The sequence below is a fragment of the Entelurus aequoreus genome, linkage group LG09 (assembly GCF_033978785.1).
Source record: "Entelurus aequoreus isolate RoL-2023_Sb linkage group LG09, RoL_Eaeq_v1.1, whole genome shotgun sequence".
In the NCBI taxonomy this organism is placed as follows: Eukaryota; Metazoa; Chordata; class Actinopteri; order Syngnathiformes; family Syngnathidae; genus Entelurus; species Entelurus aequoreus.
This window is the reverse complement of record NC_084739.1, coordinates 18,692,527-18,711,473: the sequence shown is the minus strand read 5'-3', so window position 1 is coordinate 18,711,473 and position 18,947 is coordinate 18,692,527. Positions and strand designations below refer to the sequence as shown.

The 18,947-nt window shown below is 38.8% G+C and overlaps 1 protein-coding gene and 2 long non-coding RNA genes across 4 annotated transcripts in view; 1 reads left to right on the top strand and 2 right to left on the bottom strand.

Moving 5' to 3' along the window:
* LOC133657233 (uncharacterized) overlaps positions 1-18,947 on the bottom strand; it is a 972,718-nt gene that overhangs the window by 887,450 nt on the left and 66,321 nt on the right. The window lies entirely within an intron of this gene.
* Positions 9,116-18,947, bottom strand: part of fam83b (family with sequence similarity 83 member B) — a 41,943-nt gene continuing 32,111 nt past the window's right edge. For both annotated transcript variants that reach the window (XM_062058274.1, XM_062058273.1), the window contains exons 4-5: positions 17,247-17,371; positions 9,116-13,829 (exon numbers count right to left, since the gene is read on the bottom strand). In XM_062058274.1, the coding sequence (XP_061914258.1) occupies positions 11,972-13,829; positions 17,247-17,371 (1,983 nt within the window). In that variant the 3' untranslated portion in view covers positions 9,116-11,971. The remainder of the gene's footprint in view (positions 13,830-17,246; positions 17,372-18,947) is intronic.
* LOC133657226 (uncharacterized) lies at positions 13,013-17,742 on the top strand. The gene is made up of 3 exons (XR_009827238.1): positions 13,013-13,195; positions 13,569-13,847; positions 17,569-17,742. It is a non-coding gene; the product is annotated as an uncharacterized LOC133657226 (long non-coding RNA).

Here is an 18,947-nt window from a genome sequence, read left to right as displayed (position 1 = left end):
AGTTTAAAAACTGCAAAGAGTATGATTAGAACTTTATTTTTCTTAATGTGGGTTCTTGAAATTGAATTTAGTTTATTCTGGATTGTTAAATGCTAGAGCAGGGGTCTGCAAGCCGCGGCTCTGGTGCCACTTGTGACCTTAAATCGGAATACTTTACTTTGACATGTGGCAAATCTAACATAAACGAAAAGGTGTGTTATTATTTGGGCTATGGCGCCATCTTTCGGACAGGTTTGCTTAGAGCAGGTGCTGATTAAGCAGTAAACTTCCGCTGTAAACAAACATGGCTTTGTGCATTCCTGCTTCTCCGACATTATCACGGTATTTATTTATATATTTTTTCCTTCTGTTCTCTACTTTTGTTTTACCTTTCCTTTTTGAATTGGAGCTGTTCTGGGCTTTTTATGTTGTGATTATGTACAGGTTGTGGCACGTCTTTATGTTACGACATTTGTGTGTGTGTTTGAGTTACCACTTGGAGTAGCTGTAATGTCGTGAATAAACCAGCGCAATGAGACGACAACTGGATCCCTTCTTTTATTGTTAGATCGACACATGACACTCCACCAGACCATACTTTTCAATCGCCCTCCACCATCGAAGTATAGCTGAAATCAAAATCATGCGCAGTAAGGATAATTTCAACCCACATTTTGGAATATGTGTTTCCATGCGCTACAATCCGAATGACTTTCGGCATAAACTACCTGTCTCGATCGGAATTAAATTTTGATCTGGACGTGTGTGATCGGGTCAGGATATTCTGAATGGCGTGTTTACATTAAGCATTTTTATTCCGGTTAGGCTTTTAAATCCAATTAAATGTGTCCATGTGCAAATACAATAGCTTTTGTTTACATACAGAGCAGCCATGTTTGAAACCATCTCGGGGTTGGGTAGAATGGCCCGATTTTCGCCGTTCCAGTTGCAATTCCGACGAGGAACTCAAAAATTCCGACTTGCCAGTACAAATGGAATGCTGGCACGCAGGCGTTCGCATCAAAAAGGGGGAAAGGGGGAGTGATGTATGCCGTAAAGCAAGTAAGCACATTTGTAGTTTTTTGTGTGGCAGGGTTCCTGCCACCCTCCTCCGAGTTGCTTAGTGCCAGTGAGAGCAATACCGACCCCCTCAGGCCACGGCAGAGGTGTCATTCAACTAGTTCTAAGTCCATGTATCCTCACAAAAGTTATGGAAATATTTTGTGGAGGTTAAAAAGTTACTTAGTGCTACTTTAACATCCTTGGCTGTCGTTATCGACTCATTCTGCTTCAGTATGGTGCAGACCAGCAGTGACACGCTCAAACTGCTTTGCCAAGTTGGCGACACCCTCTGTCATAATTTTGATGATTTATTTACTTCAAATAAATGGCTAAATCTACTTCTTCTCAGTGCTGTCCTTCACACTCACTTTATTCCTTCTCATGGTTGGAAAACAAAGTTCTGTCGATAATCGTACCGGGTTCATTCTGACAATCGCTGTGCTTTACATAACATAACATGATGTAACATAACGCCAAAGCATAACAAAAAGCTGAGAAACAGCTCGTATCTCTAATTACTTGTTTTTTTGGACTTCAGACTTAAAATCCTTTCATTTTCTCAAAAATCAACAGTGCGCCTTATAACTTGGTGCGCGTAATGTACGTATTAATTCTGATTGTGCATACTGACATCAAAGCAAATTTATTTGGTACATAGTGTAGTGATATGTGTGACCAGTAGATGGCAGTCACACATAAGAGATATGTGTGGACTGCAGGTTGTAAGAAAGCAAAACCAAAACTTTGATGTTTTAATGAAAAGATAGAACGTAACACACGGCGCTTAAAAATCTGTCAAAATGTTTTAGTACAACTTTGACAAGCTACGAAGCTGCACCGCTTGATTGAAAGCAAAGCATTACGGCTACCGTAGTCAGACGTACTGTGCTTCAACATAAGGGTAATATTATGGTGTGTGTATAAGGACCCCAAATGGCTCCTGTTTTGTTTGGTGTTGTTTGGAGTGTTGTTTGGCAATATTATACGTTTGTACAAAACCAACTTTTCTTACCTATTGGTTCGTGATGTTGTGTATTTGGGGTCTGCATTAGTCCCAAAAATGTGTGCGCGTCCGTCATTGTAGTCAATAGGCTCCTTCTTTTTCTCGATCCTTTTGTTGTGGGGCATTCATCCTCCACTGTTGCCATTTCTAACATAAAGTAACGTACAGTTCTAACTTATGTCTGTCAGTAGACTCGCTATGCAAGCGCTAAAAACTACCGGTACAAAAATGATAGCAGGGCGAAGACGCTGTTGAAGTGGAGGCACGTAAATAAGACCGCCCACAAACTGCCGCATCCTGAAGAGACGGTGAGAAAGCGGCTTGAAAATGGTCCGTAAAACATAATCAATGCAACATGTTAACCAAAGAACCATCTTTATGTGCTATGTAGACCATAAGGAAGGGTTTTAGATGTAAAAAAAAATGAATAAGTAAATCCTAATATGCTTGTCCAGGGTGTACCCCGCCTTCCGCCCGATTGTAGCTGAGATAGGCTCCAGCGCCCCCCGCGACCCCGAAGGGAATAAGCGGTAGAAAATGGATGGATGGATGATTATAATCCGGTGCGCTTTTTGTATGAAAATAGACCTGAAAAGACCCGCTCATCGGCAGTGCGCTTTATTAATCCGGTGCGCCCCATGGTCCGAAAAATATGGTAAATTGCCAAAGCAAATATGGTAAATTGGGGTACTCACCACTGCTTAATTTTAAACTGATGAATGTGTGGCATTATTGAGTTGCCTGTATTGGTAATATACATTATTTGACCAACACATTTCTATTGATGTTTTAGTTTTATATGGCCATCATATAAATTACACACACATACGTTAACTCCGCAAGAAGATTTAAGGCCACCAAAAAAAGGTGGGCCTACCGGTATATCGTCTTCCGCACCTTACACAATGATTCCAAAAGTATGCGGTTGTGGTAAATACAACACACATGCTGCATTTTCAGTGATACTAAATGGTTGTTTAGGTCAGTGTCAGAGGGTGGAAGATACATCAGATACATCTCTATCGGAATAGTTAAACACCTAAAAAACTCAGCCTTATTGGGTGAATCCAATTTATGGCTGCATTCACACAATAACGCTGAATATGAAATATACACTGTATGTTTGCACTTATAGGAACTGTGCTTTACTGCTTTAAAACAAATGTATTTCCAGGGCATTTGATCATCAAACTATTGCAGTTCCCAGTTTCCAGACACACGCACACCCAACTCTTCCGTATGCCTATGAACCACAAGTGTGTTGCTTCAAAAGAAATGCCAGCATAACTACAGATATATAATTAGCTACCAAAGTTGGCCATGTTTTTCATCCATGCTCCATTTTTGTGTGTACCAAAAATTGCGGTGATTCAGCTAAACACCCCAAAGTTAGTGCATAGAGAGCTACCGCTATGTGTACCCGCCTCACCGTTTACGCTGCCTGGCAGTTTTGTTTGTTTGGCTTTACACTACTCTAGTTTTTGTATTTCTTACTTTCCATGCTAAATAATTTCTGCATGCCAAAGCTAAGCTAAAGCTATCTTTGAGCAGCTTGTATGTTCCCAGTTCTGCTGGTTTGAGTGTCGTCTTTTGCCTTTGGAGAATAAATCAGCATCTTACCTGCATGCTGCTTTTTGACGTCCTTCTGCATCTTGGAGACACGACTACCGCAAACATGCGACCCAAACGTAACAACAATGTTGCTGCAGCTTGGTCATTATATAGGTTACGGAACGTAAATCAAGTATTGGTGGCGGCTCTTGGATACATTTTTGATTTAGAGGCAGAACGGATTGCTCCCTTTAGCTGCATTGTTGGCCACCTAGAACGAGCTGAGTATTACAAATTAGTAGTAATAAGTGTTGTTTTCTGTAAACAGGAAAATTGTAATTCACCTGAATAATGACAAATGTAATAATTTACGATTAATTAAAACTCATATTCTGGCTATCTTTATATTGAATTTGGAAGCACTTTTTTCTTCCAAAAAAAAAAACAACACCAAATTATTTAGGGAGGCTTAAGAATATTTTAGAGAACATGTAGCCCCCCTAAAAAAAAAGCCTAAAGCAGGGCCGGCCCGTGGCATAGGCCTAATAGGCAAATGCTAAGGGCGCCGTCCATCAGGGGGCGCCACACCAGTGCCACAAATGTTGGAGAAAAAAAAAAAAAAGTTGGTACTATTATTTCTAAATACAAAAAATAATCCCACGTTAATTAAAATGCTAAGTAAAGCCTATTTAATAGAAATATTATTTGTTACAACATTACGCACCCCCCCCCCCCCCCCCCCCCCCCCCTGCACGGTGCGCCCCCTCCCTTAATCTCTCCCTTCAACACAAGATGTCAAAACGGCCAAAACTGTCAGGTGCCCAGGGAAGAAAAAAGAGAAAATAAGAGGAGGAGAAACGAGAAAAAGACAGAGGTAGCAGGTAGGTAACATTAGCCTACATGAAATTATTTGTCTGTTACAGAATGTGATAGTAACCTGGCTTTTTAGCATTAAGCTAATGTTACATGATTCAGCAATTGCTAATCAATAAATAGCTAGTTCTGTTTTAACGTCGGGTTAATATTGTGGAGGGGGCTAAATTGTTATGGAAAATAATAATGTAACGTTAGGTAATTACAGTACTCCCACCTTACATTCCTCAGGGACATTTGTATTAGATCTTTTAAGCAGGTGTTTTTTGTTTACATTGTTATTGCCTTCTGGTTAGCTAATGTTTGCCCTGCAGGTAATAGTCACTTTTCCACCCCTTTATATATTAGGTATAGTTGTAAGCCTAGTTGTTAAAGTGCACATCATTAATGTTAATTAAGCAATATCACATGAGAGGGAATGCTGTTTTTTCATTTGAGCACTGCTGTGATTCGGTTAAAGATAATCATAACATAACATTCTCATATAATATGTTAATTTGCTTTCTTTAAGTAAAAAAAAGGTCAAAGACAAAGCTATTTGGTTTCTTGTGAGTATATACACTTCACTGCCGATGTGGGGGGGGGGGGGGGGGGGCGCCACCTAAAATTTTGCCTAGGGCGCCATATTGGTTAGGGCCAGGCCTGCCCACACTTCTCTTTTGTAAAGTAAATCTGAACAGCCGATATGGGCATTTACATCAACTATATGATTTGCCTGAGAAGCTGGACAGGACAAAAAAACAAAAAAAAACACATTATATTATTTAATTAACATGTCACTAGACATGGCCGCCACGGTACTGTGCTCTCTTGTAGTTGTTATGTTAATTCTTACATTAACCAAAAAGAGCACAGTCTACCAAGTCAAATTCCTCGGCTAATAAAGCTGATGTTCATTCTTATTCTGACTAAAACATTATATTAATTGCACACTGAGCTCAGAAAATGTGCTTTTAACGCCATCCAGTGTCTACTTGTAAGTTTGTGTCGTATAAAACATGTCAAACGTTGTTGTTTTCAAAACTGTGCACACATTTGTGTGTAAATAATGCATAAACACTCCTACCTCCATATCTCGCTACTCTTATTTTATTACAAAAATATCTAATGTGCACTTGAAAAGGTTTACATAAAGCCAAACGTGTTTATCAAGTTTTTTTTTGTTTGTTCAATCGAAAAATAATTAACAAATTAATATAGCCGTCAATCCATTTTCTACACTGCTTATCCTCATGTATGGTCACAGGTAAGCTGGAGCCTATCCTAGCTGACTTCTGGCAAGAGACTGTGTATACCCTATAATGGTGACAGATTCATCGACTATCAAAATAATTTTTAGTTGCACCCCTGAAACAAATACATACGTAGATCCTTTTCTACCGCAGGAACTTTTCGACCAAAACTACCCACGTAAATAAAGTTCCACTAGAAACCAATACGGTTGCAAGTCGTTACGAGGGTCTTTGGAAAGTTCCTGCAGGAACCTTTTGAGGGTCGGTCTGTGCTGTCGAACGCTGATTACTTGTTTACAGTGCATATGGAAAGTATTCACAGCGCTTAACTTTTTCCACATTTTGTTATATTACAGCCTATATCCAAAGTGGAATAAATTCATTTTTGTCCTCAAAATTCTACACACAATTCCCCATAATGACAATATGAAATTTTATTTTTTTTCAATTTCGCTAATTTATTAAAAATAACTAAATAAAAAAATCACACATACATACGTATTCACAGCCAAAGCTCAATGCTTTGTTGATGCACCTTTGGCAGCAATTACAGCCTCAAGTCGTTTTTAATACAATGCCATTGTAGATGCACCACTGTCTGCTGCTTGTTTCAAAACAAAGCAAAATGCGACAGGTGGGGGCATGATAACATGAATGTGCAGTAAATGATTGATTGTCTCCCTATGATGAAAGTCCCGTATAGTCAGAGGTGGGTAGAGTAGCCAGAAATTGTACTCAAGTAAGAGTACTGTTACTTTAGAGATTTATTACTCAAGTAAAAGTAAGGAGTAGTCACCCAAAAATTTACTTGAGTAAAAGTCAAAAGTATGTTGTGAGAAAACTACTCAAGTACTGAGTAACTGATGAGTAACCTGTTCGTTTAATGATGACGGTAACAAATAATACATTAAAATTAAAAAAATGAAGGCAAATTGAGCCACAATAACTTAACAGCACCATAGGCTCAGTAGGCAGAGATTACAAAGGAAAATAACAAGTTAGTCTTTACGCAAACCATAAACTGATAGGTGTGGGCTGCACCTGGGAACACACTGTGCACTTCTGATTGGTGTTTGTATGCATGCGTGAGTGTGTGTGCGACTGTGCGTGTGTGTGTGTGTGTCTCTGTCTGTCTGTCTATGAGGCTGCAGTGCGTTAATAAATGTCCCCACACGATGTACATTTGACAGTGATTCATAGCAGGGAATCTAACATCAGCCTACGGTGACAGCGATGTGCTTCCTCAAATTTGATGTTGAGTTCATGTAAGCTGAAATGTCCACTTGTTTGGGGAGACACATATGACAACGCATTACATAACAGTTTTTTTGGTTGTCCGAAGCGTGAACAGAGATTTTATGTGAGGCCAGGGGTGTTTGAGTTCGTTGTTGTCTCTGCCATTGTTGTTGTTTGCCGCTGAAACTTTATGTGCAGTTAATCATGTGACCGCCTGGCTCTGTTTGAATGGTGAAACGGAGTCAAACGTCACCAGTGACTGCATTTGATTGGTGAAACGCAGGCATGCGATAGATCCTACTTTGAAGGTCTGTCTAACAAACCAAAACAAACAAAGCGTGCATTAACAGATCGATAAAAATCAGTAGCGAGCTGAATGTAGATAAATGGAGCGGAGTAAAAGTAGCGTTTCTTCTCTATAGATATACTCAAGTAAAAGTAAAAGTATGTTGCATTAAAACTACTCTTAGAAGTACAATGTATCCCAAAAGTTACTCAAGTAGATGTAACGGAGTAAATGTAGCGCGTTACTACCCACCTCTGCCTATAGTACATGCAAAATCCTCATTTAAATAAAGCGATCTAGACCATTTGTCAATTGCACACGCAGTCTTAGTAGAGCACACGCAACGCGGCCACGAATAGTACACACAACTTTATAGTTTGCACACGCTGTTTAGCACCTGATATTTGCATCTCAGCACATCGGGCCCTTTGTTTTTTAAACTTCAGTGGAATAAATCTTGTGTAATATTTTCTGTTTATTTACATGGCATCAACATAGATACTGTAATAATCTCCAATATGTAATTTTTATAAACTTCCCTGAACTGTGAAATGGGGTTTAAACAGTGTTGGGTTAGTTACTGAAAACCAGTAACTAGTTACAATTACTAGTTACTTTATTTCAAAAGTAACTCAGTTACTAACTCAGTTACTTACACCAAAAAGTAATGCGTTACTGTGAAAAGTAACTATTTAGTTACTTCTTTTTTCCACCCTTTTTTTATGGCTCCCATTAATGCCCTTTTAGCCTTCATTTCAGTACTGTTATTGCACTGGAGAATAATACAATCTGTTGATCAACTTGACATGCATTTGCATCACTGAACTCAGAAAGCAATGTGGTCTACATACAACACACAAAGACAAAGACATGTTTCAAAGGGCCAATTTATTTCAGGCCAGAAAAAATTGACAAAACTATTTTAAATAGCTGCAACATAATGGCACTTTAACTTTAACTCTAAGTAGATAGGATCTTTGATCCAAGACACAACTTACATTTAACTAAAATGTTGTTTTCTTTGTGCTCGACAAAAGAAAAGTATTGAGAATGTCTCCATGTTAAAAAACTCGACTTCTGGCTTCGCCATGATGTCTTGTTAGTTGTTATGAGAGTAGCGTATGTGTGTGTGTGTGTGTGGCCCTTTAAGATATGACAGCATGAGAGGTGAGTGACGTCAGTGAGTGAGTGGGCGAGAGAGGTGAGGGAGCGGCGACAGTGAGTGTGTGTAGGTGCTCTAGCTTGGTGGATGGCTGCGTGCAATAAAGTCACAAAGTTGCAACAAACCGCCGGGCTCGTCATTCACCCTCAGCTGTAAAGACCCTCTTCCGGGTAAAGTGAAGGTTGTTAGACCCGAAGTACGGCTCTGGAGGAACGTCTCCCCTGCGGGGAGGCGTGCTTTCTGTGGGTGGGGGAAAGCACGCCTCTTCTTTTCCACCGGAGCGCTCCAATAAAACACACTCAGATCTTCAGTTTCTAGCCGATACTACATACAAATAACGTAAAATAACGCAGTAACGCATCATGCAGTAACGGTAACTGAGTTACTGTATATAAAAAAATAACGCGTTAGATTACTAGTTACCGCAGAAACTAACGGTGTTACAGTAACGCGTTACTTAGTAACGCGTTACTTAGTAACGCGTTAGTCCCAACACTGGGTTTAAATAAGTAAAAATATTCAGCAGATCACAGTTCTACATAAACTAAAGACTCCAGGAACTTAAAGTTCCTTAATCTAAAATTATTTTCTCAAGGGGCCACATAAAAGCCGTAAAATATTGGCTAACTGACTGAACTCAATTCTGCTTGAAATGAATAATATACATATATATTTTGGTCAGAGTAATTGATGTATAAGAAATGTAAAAAAAAGCTTAGCAAAAACATCATTTATTTATTCAAAATCTCCCAAAACAACAGCAAAACAAAATGTGCATGTTCAAAGGTGTAACTAAAGCACATATACAAGACCTGTGCTTACACAACCACAGCACCAGGAGTAATGCGAGGGTGAGCTGAAATGTGTTTTGAGATGAGAAAGTGGCAGAGCGAGGCACTGGTTTTAATCTTTTTTAGCATAATTTGTTTGTGTTAAAGCCTCAAAACCAAGCCTTGGTTTATACATCTTATGTAAGCGCACTCCTCCCTCCTCCAAAGGCTTGAGTGTGCTCCTCTGGAAAGAAATCATACCTCGCATCACAATGTAATGGCTGTGATTGGTTGGCTTTTAGAACATTAATTCCTGTGTGTATACGACTTGCTCAGAGCGGGTACAGCCCACCTTCGTGAATTCCTTCTTCTCTGATTTCGAAACAATATTTGCAATAAAAGTGAACTTTGCAACACATTAATTATTCCCAGCTCCAATGACTCTCTTCATCTCTGAAGCGAACATCATGGTTTATCACACACATGGCCTTACATACGTGCAGTAGGCAAAAGATATAAGGAGCGTATGTACATGCACAACAAATTCATTTGCAAATTTAGAATCATTGTCCATTTAATCCACACATGGATTTGAATTTTCCCTATCCAATGTTGATGAACCTTAGTTGGGGCGAGGCAAATGCCCAGGTTTTACTGTACTGTATATACTGTACATTGTAATATCCACAACATTTTCACTTTGGTACTTCATGCAATATGTTTAATGCTGACACGCATCAGAAATTAAACTATCGGCGAAACATATAAGCTTATGTAAATGTACATGTACACCTACATACAGAATGTGGATTTTTTAGCAACACTTACCATGTACACATGTTCTACTTACAAAATTAAACAACACACACATTTGTGTATGTCTGGAGTCCAATAAAACATGTACAGTCCCAACATTTGCAATGCAAAGAAATACAGTGTTAAAAATATGTGATATTTACAAAAATGTACAGAAACCATGGTGACCGACTCTTAATCGTAGCAACCCTTTGTCACTCATAAGTGCTTTGGAATGTAAATAGACTTGTCTATAAGACTCATGGCACTTTGACACAAGTACTATTTAAATGACATCTCAGTCTGACATATGTACTGCTCTAATGATATCATTTAAGTTGTGGGTTTTCTCGAGGTCTGCCATGGTCCAGCAGGTAAACATACAGTACAGTCAGGTGCACCAGTGCACAACACAATTGGAAGAGCCCGAATGTAAACAGTGTTTGCTGGAAGCCTTCTTAATCCAAACACAGTGGTACTGTACAAATACAATACAACAAAAGAACTAGAACCTGTATCTGCAGAGTGACGTAGTATCTTGCCAAAAATCTCCTGCCGCGTCATTCGATATATCATATCTGTGTTCAGATGAATTGATTTGTCAATGGCATAAGCAGACTTCGGGAAGATTGACCTAGACACTGCACATGGAAGAACCCCCCAAAATAAATCCGCTGGCTTACTATATATTTATTTTGGACCTTGCTAATCATAAACCTTACCTATAGGTGTGTTGCTTTTGGTCAGGGGAAATGATTACCAAAACTAGCTAAACATCTACCGACATACTTTATGTTAATAAAGATAAAAAAATCATGTGTGACATGTTTGCATTTTCTGCATCCTTGACCTTTTGCTTAAAACCTCAGAGAGCCATAGAGATTCTATTGAAAGTTTTTGTTCAACAGGCCTGAATCAAATTAAGCATAAGCATGTGCGACTTTTTCCTGGATATGTTTCGTTTTTTCTTTAGCTCTTAGGTTGTTTCGGGATTTTGCCCATGAAGATATCAGTTACACAACAAAAAAACATTACAAACTCGCTTTAAACCATATGCTGACAAACCAACCACACAGCTCTCCATTATGTGTGCAGCCTGCAGTTCAAAGGGGTAGTACTGTGATTTCCGGACTATAATGCTTTTCCCCCACGCTATGAACACTGCATTTTATACAATGTTGGAGCTAATTCATAGATTTTACGGTTTCAAAAGCATCTCATGCAGCCAGTAAACGTAGCCTCGTCACATCAGACCAATGAACTTGCCAAACGGATCACGGTGGACCAATGAAATTGTTCACAGTAAATCAAACGCACTCTAACAATCATTTAGTCGGCCAATTTAGTGCATTGTGGGCTCACATTCATCGTGGAGAAGACACGACGAAATGCACTCAACGCAGCCCTGAAGCTGAAGACGATCAACCAAGCCATCAAAAAAAGCAAACAGCCGCCGAACGGAACAGAAATCCGCCAACACTAACGGACCCCAATGGCCGAACTGAAGAGAAGGCCACACTCTGGTAGACTACTGTATGTCATGTTACAGGCACTGTCTTTTGGCAAACTCGTGAATAAACACGTGTAAATATTCCATGTTTTAATGTGTACACCTGTGACTGCGGCCAATACCTATAAAAAATTAAGTGGGCGCGGCTTATAAGCAGGTGCACTCTGTGGCCCAGGATTTACTGTAGTTTGACTTTATTGTGGGTTTATTATACAATGTTTGATAACACTGCCTGTATTGTTAATACAGGTTTTATAATGGCAACGGTTTTGAACAGGATGAATTAAATCACTTTGAAGTCTATATTATATATAGACTTCAAAGTGATTTAATCATTAATTTTAAATGTATTAGTAATTTAACAGAGTTGTATTCAACTATCTAGGTCCCACTGTGACAATATGGTAAATATCACCTGTTTGGGTACCAACTTGTGACAGTAAAATACAGGTTTGCCAGGCAAACAAATGTTCCGTGACCTGCACCTTGGCAAGACACCATTTCAAACTCTGCTATTTGTTCTTGTGGATGAAGTTTCCCATTTTATGAAAGAATTTCTCAATCTTATTTTCATGGTGACTCCTTCCCAGTCGGTGGAAACTGTGGTCAGTCACTGCCTCACTTTTAGTTTTGGTTTTCTCCAGAGAGGTGAATGGAGAGCGTATAGGTTGCTTCTTTTCAACTGAACAGAAAGGCTCAAATCTGCTGTAGAGCCGATGGTCAGTTTTCCTGTCTTTATTCCAACCTGGTATGTCGTTGCTTTTGTCAGGGATGTCTGCCTTACTTTGTGTTTCATAGCGAGAGATTTGCGCTGGCCGCTGCTCCTCAGTGGTGAATCGTGGTTCGGAATATTTTACATCTGCCGTGTGGTTCTTGTGATAACCGCTGGATGAGTTGCTAGGGTGAATTCTAAACCCACTTTCAGAGATGGCGCTCTCATCCTCACCTTTTATAGTGTCTGTGCTGCTCTCTGACGTCACGCTTGGGGTTTCTATTGTTCTCGTTTGGCTCTCTCTTTTGTCTGGTATGTTCAAAAATGACTTAATCTTATTTGTGCTCTTCTTCAGAAATTGCTGAGAGCCCATTCTGTTGGATTTAACTGTCAAATCCTCGTCATTCCTATCCAGGGCTACATCAGACACCGTCCGAGCAGGCTGCTCCCGCCAACTGGAAGTGCTGTTGCTCTTGACATCGTATTGAGAGACAGATCTCTGGTCCACATTGAGATTTGACACGTATCCTCCATGATTGATTCCAGTTGTGCCTCGATCTATTTGCATTCTAGCAAAACCCCCATACATACCACTTGAGGAGTCCTGTGTGTATGACGAGTTTGATCTGGAATCTGCCACACTGTGCCTTTTGTTCCAGCTGTTTGTCAGGAGGTCAGGGTTTGTGGCGATCTGCCCACGTTGTGCTCTACCCAAACTGGCGTATGAAGACGGGTATGCGCTTGTCCCTCCGCCATAGTCCTCCAACATCTGCTGGGTTTTTCTCCTCATTATAAATTCGTCATTGTTTGATCTGTTGCTGTCGATCGGATTCCACTGCATTGAAGAGTAGTGCAAAGCGTTGTGTACTGATGACGGGTTACCTACAGAGGATGTGGGTTTTATGTGTGTGGTGATCTCCATCTGCTCCGGCATAGCAGACCTGTAAGTGAGGGAAGACCTCATTCTTCGATCAAATGGATCCATATAGTCAGACTCTCCATATGGGACATCTGGGTTTTTCAGGTAGGACTCTATCCTCCATGTGCGCATGAATGACTTGGATGTTTTTTCCAGCGTGGGCATGTTCTGCTGTACGGACAGAACGTGTTTGTCATTGCCATTGTATGACTGACGAACTTTTTGACTCCTGTACATGTGTGGCACTAAATAATTATTATCCAATGGATAGTGGTTGGTCCCAATTCCGGTTTCACGAGTAATATTCCAGTTGCTTGCTCTGGCTCGGACATTCTGTGGGATATATCCGTCTTGTCTCTCCCCGGCATAGCTGTGCCTTTTTAAGAAGTTAATCGTCTCTGTGGACGGAAATTGAGACACGTGCTTCTGCAAACCAATGTCATGCTCAATCAAAGGTCCGTACTGATTCCTCTCGCAGGTCTTCCGGTAGACGGAGTCCAACGTGTGCCTCAACTGGTCCCGACGATCCAACGTTTGGCTGCAGTGGGAATTATATTTTGGCCAGGTTCGCATATCATGCAGACCGTTGGAGTGGAGAGAACCCTCTGGTTGGCACAGCTCAGCTGGCACGGCGGACCTTGCGTACAGCGTTCTAAACTCCTCATCGTAGGACTTCACCAGATGGCCTGTAATAACTTGCACCATGCTCAGATTGATCCTTCCACAAGACCAAGTAAAGCTGCCAACAGACAAAAATGTGATTAATTTATCAATGAGGAGAAATCCCATTATTATTTTCTGACTTTACAATGTGTTCCAGTAGTTTGCTTGCACAATCCAGTGAGATAATAGACAGAAACTTTCAGCAGAAATACAATCAGAAAAAACACCTGTGTAATTCAGTTATTTTGGGTAATTAATATCATTACAGTATAGGTTGTCTCTCACTACATCGCGGTTAAAATTTTGCAGCTTCACTACATCGCAAAGGCGTTTTTTTCCCCCTAATTTTTCAAAATTGATTTTGGCCTAGATTAACTGTTATTTTTTATTTATGTATCCAAGGTATTACAGTGCAGTATTTGTCTTATTTATTACATTATATCGATAAACGCTACTTTCTTTTTTGGGTTAGTTTGAACCAGGGGTGTCACCAGCTTTTAAGGACAGGGGGGGCTTAGCCCCCAGGACATGCACAGGATGCGAGCGAACGTTACGCACAAGCCCAAAACTTCACAAACGGCTAACAAAGACTTAGAAATTATTCATTGTTATTATTATTATTTAAAAGAAATGCACGGGACGAAATGAAATGGTCCCCGGGACGATGGCTTTTAACCATTTTTTTTCTTTTTCTTTTTATGTTTTTATTCATTTTACATTTTATATTAAATGTCTTGGTTTTTCCTCCCTCTGAAAATCCTATGAAATGTTTAACAAGCCATCCTATAATAATACAACAGCTATTAATGTAACAATACAATAAAACAAATATATTTAATGATGTTTTTTTCATTATTTTAACAATAGGCTAATGTATATTACTTTATATAGATTCTACAAGAAACACAAAACTTAAAAACTAAACTATTTACAATTGCACACACAAGGTTTTGTGCAGCTTCACTCATTGTAAAAGAATATAATGTGCTTCGTACACCTGCAGGACCGCAAGGAAGGTCGCAGAGAAAATGCGGACTGGAATTAGAGTTATGTGGGCATTTTCTATATGAACAAGTGGAATGGATTGGATACCGACGCACTAAAGGGGCTCTCTACCTTACGCTATGAAGTGAGGGGAAACTGAGTGAATAATAACAGGTTATATGATTATTTATTTAAACTCATATTCGGGCCACTTTATAATGAATATGTCGGCATGTATTTGTAAAAAAAAAATATATATATATATATATATATAAAACACCAAATTATTTAGGGGGGCTTAAGAATATTTTAGGGGGGCTTGAGCCCCCCTAAAATAGGCCTAACAACGCCAATGGTTTGAACCCTATTAAAAAAACAATAAACGGCCGGCTAATCTGGCGCTGCTCTATCTTCACTGTGACTATCTTAAATAGACTACGTTTTGGCAGAACAACCTTTTGATGGACTTCATTTTCAACTCCACAGCTCGAAGTAGCTTCGGAGTCGGCTCAGCACTTTAGCTACTTGAGACTGCTATAAACTATTAAATGTCCGGCCAAAGTGGAGATTACCTCTTTTGATGCGCTACATCTTTGAAACCAGTAACTACGACTAATAGCTATGACTGTCAAGTTGACCAATTTTGTGCAGAGCAATTTATGTTTGAGGTTTTACCACCCAGTTCTAACTTTAAAAAATTACTCTGGATGTGACAAATAGTGACCGGGCGACGATGCTTGGAGGATCCTCCAGACTACCGATACTGTAATCTAGATTAAAATACACTCAATGCTATTATAATTCATAAAACAAGTCTAAAGGCACAAGTAAAGTTAGCTCGCTTATTAACAGATTTGAAAAATATTATTTTTCTGCCATACAAGTCTTCGAGGAGCTCTGCCCCACACTTTGAAAACCGCTGATTTATACAGTTCTACATTAATAATTAAACCATGAACAAGAACAAAACTCATCTGCATTCTATTAATTAAAAAATATTTTCATGACCTTTTTCATGATATATTTAGTAATTGATTTATATTCATGCCTTTTTAAATCATTAGACTTTTTTTTTATTCTAAAGAAAGTGTTTGTACTGTAGAATGCAGTGCATTTGGAAAGTATTCACAGCGCTTCGCTGTTTCTGAATTTTCGTATGTTACAGCCTTATTCCAAAATGGAATTAATTCATTTTTGTCCTCAAAATTATACACACAGTACCCCGTAATGACAATGTGAACAGTTTAAAGTTATTGAAAAAAAAAAAAATCACAAGTATTCGCACCCTTTGCTCAATACTTTTTTTCAATACCTCAAGTCTTTTTTTTTATTTGACCCCACAAAGTTGGCTGTAACATAACAAAATGTGGAAAAAGTAAAGTGCTGGCATAGCTCGGTTGGTAAAGTCACTGCTGTCGTGCCCTTGGGCAAGACACTTTACCCACCTGCTCCCAGTGCCACCCACACCGGCTTAAATGTAACTTAGATATTGGGTTTCGCTATGTGAAAGCGCCTTAAGTCACTAGAGAAAAGGGCTATATAAATATAATTCACTTCACACTTCAATACTTTCCAGATGCACTGTACAACATGAAGCCAGCCATCAGAGAGATCAGTGATCTGATGGCTGGTTACGTGCCACTACTAGTAGTTGCCCAAACGTCTATACCAGGGGTGTCAAACTCATTTTAGATCGGTGTCCACATGGAGAAAAATCTACTCCCCAGTGGGCCGGACTGGTAAAATCATGGCATGATAACTTAAAAATAAAGGCAACTTCAGATTGTTTTCTTTGTTAAAAATAGAACAAGCACATTCTGAAAATGTACAAATCATAATGTTGTTGTTGTTGTTGATTTATACTTACATGTTGCGGTTAATGGTATTCTATCTTTATTTGTCCTTATTTATACTTTCTGAATAAATGATGTGATAATGTTCATCAGTCAACTCATTGGTGTTCATTTTCAATCTATAAAGATAAAAAAATGATATTAAAATCAAATTACAGGACGTTATTTATGTAGTTTGCTCATTTTCCTCGACTGGTGCACTAACATCATGTAGGTTTATTTGTTTTTACATATGTAGCATCATCTACAAAGATACAAAGGATTGCTATTGCGACATCTAGTGGACACATTTAGAACCGCAGTTTCTTTCATTCAAAAATGTCGGCTCATTTTTATACTCATTTCGTGGGCCCGACACCCCTGGTCTATGCTAATCTGCTCATTTAAAAAAATGTAACTTAATATTGATGCATCACAAGAAATAAAAGATCAACAGACTCGTACTTCATCATTTGATAGAACACACGGCTAAGCCTTGTCAAGGATGTAATTAATGATGTGTATTTGGAAAAAGTTAAAAAAAATATATATTATTTTACTCAAGATCTAGCTATTTATATCTGTTATTCACACTGAAAGATTTATGAAATGACTCACTCCAAACATGAATCATAAATGAGGGCCATTCCAAAGTGGCTTGTGACAGTTGTATTTACCTGTAGGAGCCAAAAATCACTGTATGACAGTCCACTAAGATGAACTTCTGCTCCATTGCCCCATGAAATTTTGTGCCTGACCGACACAGATAATCTTCGCCTTTCACAGTCCGTACTCTCATGTTCTGTCGAGAGAAGAGAAAAAAAAAAGGAGAAAAGAAAACAAATAGTCACATGGAGTTGTCAATATTTACATTCAATGTAATCACTCACAGTCACTCAGTAGATAGATGTTATTTTGAGGTGACATGTTTTGCTCATTTGTTTTTGTTGTTGTGATAAGCTCTTAATGGCCATTTGATTTGTGCTTGTGTTTCTACAGGAGTTCCATCTTAGAAAATCACTGGAATAACAAAACGATTTGTGTCAAGCAGCAGAAACTTCCATAATCAGAGCAGTCCTAATTTTCTGGGAAGGAACCGTTCAATCAGTCAGTAATTGGACTAATTAGGTTCATAGCTACCCTGGACTATGTACAAAATGCTTTCTGGTTAATGCCGTGACTATGTGCAATTGTTAAAAAAGCCTATTTCAGGGGACACATACCAATTTCCACCGTACCTTAAATACTGTATCTCACCCCTATGGACTATGGCTCTATTAGAAAACCAATGAGCCACAGGAGTGTTTGAAGTAGTGCTGCAGTATGACAGTAATGGTTTGTGTTTTTGAGTCTGAATTTTCTTCCAAATACAAACAAGCATTATTTCACAAGAATTGCAAGGTGGGAGGTACATTTAATAAGAACAAGGTTGAAGTGTTTTGGCATAGTATAGTAGAACACAAACACAACACGGGCTATGATCAAAAGTGCACCAGGCGGTTGTTTTTATTCAACCTGACCTTCAATTATGGTTACAAACAAAAAAACGTGTTCAGAACTCTCACAAGTCGAAGGGAGAATTACTTAAAAATAGCCCAAAGAAGACCTCCTATTCTGCATAAGAATGGTAATGGTTTTGATTTGTTGTTTTATTTTATTTCAAACCTGCACACAGTTACAATATGATACATCACATATTTCCAGTTTCAAATTACAACATGTCCGAAAAGGAGTAAGAAGAAGCAGAGCCTACTTAATCCTACCTCTTTTGCATTCCTTTGCAATTTTTAACACATTTGTTCACTTCTTGTGCTCAACTTGCAACAACACAAACAATTTAAATGAATAATAAATAAAGTTATATTGTGTAAATCGTTTGTTTATAAGTTGTGATTCACATAATGAGATGACAAATCTGATCGAATTGTTCAATAAGGTTCAAGATGAGTCTTATTCCTTGTACTTTGTGAGTGCCTTGCCTTTGAGCAGTTTCTTAAACTGGATATATTAGTACATTGTGTGACTTATTTTCTTAATACATTCTATAATTTAATTCCACATATGATAAAGATTTTAAGAGTTATACAGATACAAATGTGTTAGGATACATTTTCCCAAAGGATACATCTCTCCTCTTTTGTGGAAAGTAATTGTTATGCATTCTTAGGTAGCAGGTTAAAATTGGCTTTAACTTTACAAATGTCATTTATATTAAAATTGAACAATTTGGGTCCTAGTATTGATCTCTGGGGTACGCCGCAAGATATGTGTAGAGCCGTAGACGTGTTTTTGCCTAGCTTCACGTATTGCTTTTTGTTGGTTAAGTAGCTTCTTACCCAGTTCAAGACCGACCCTCTGATGCCATATCGTTCTAATTT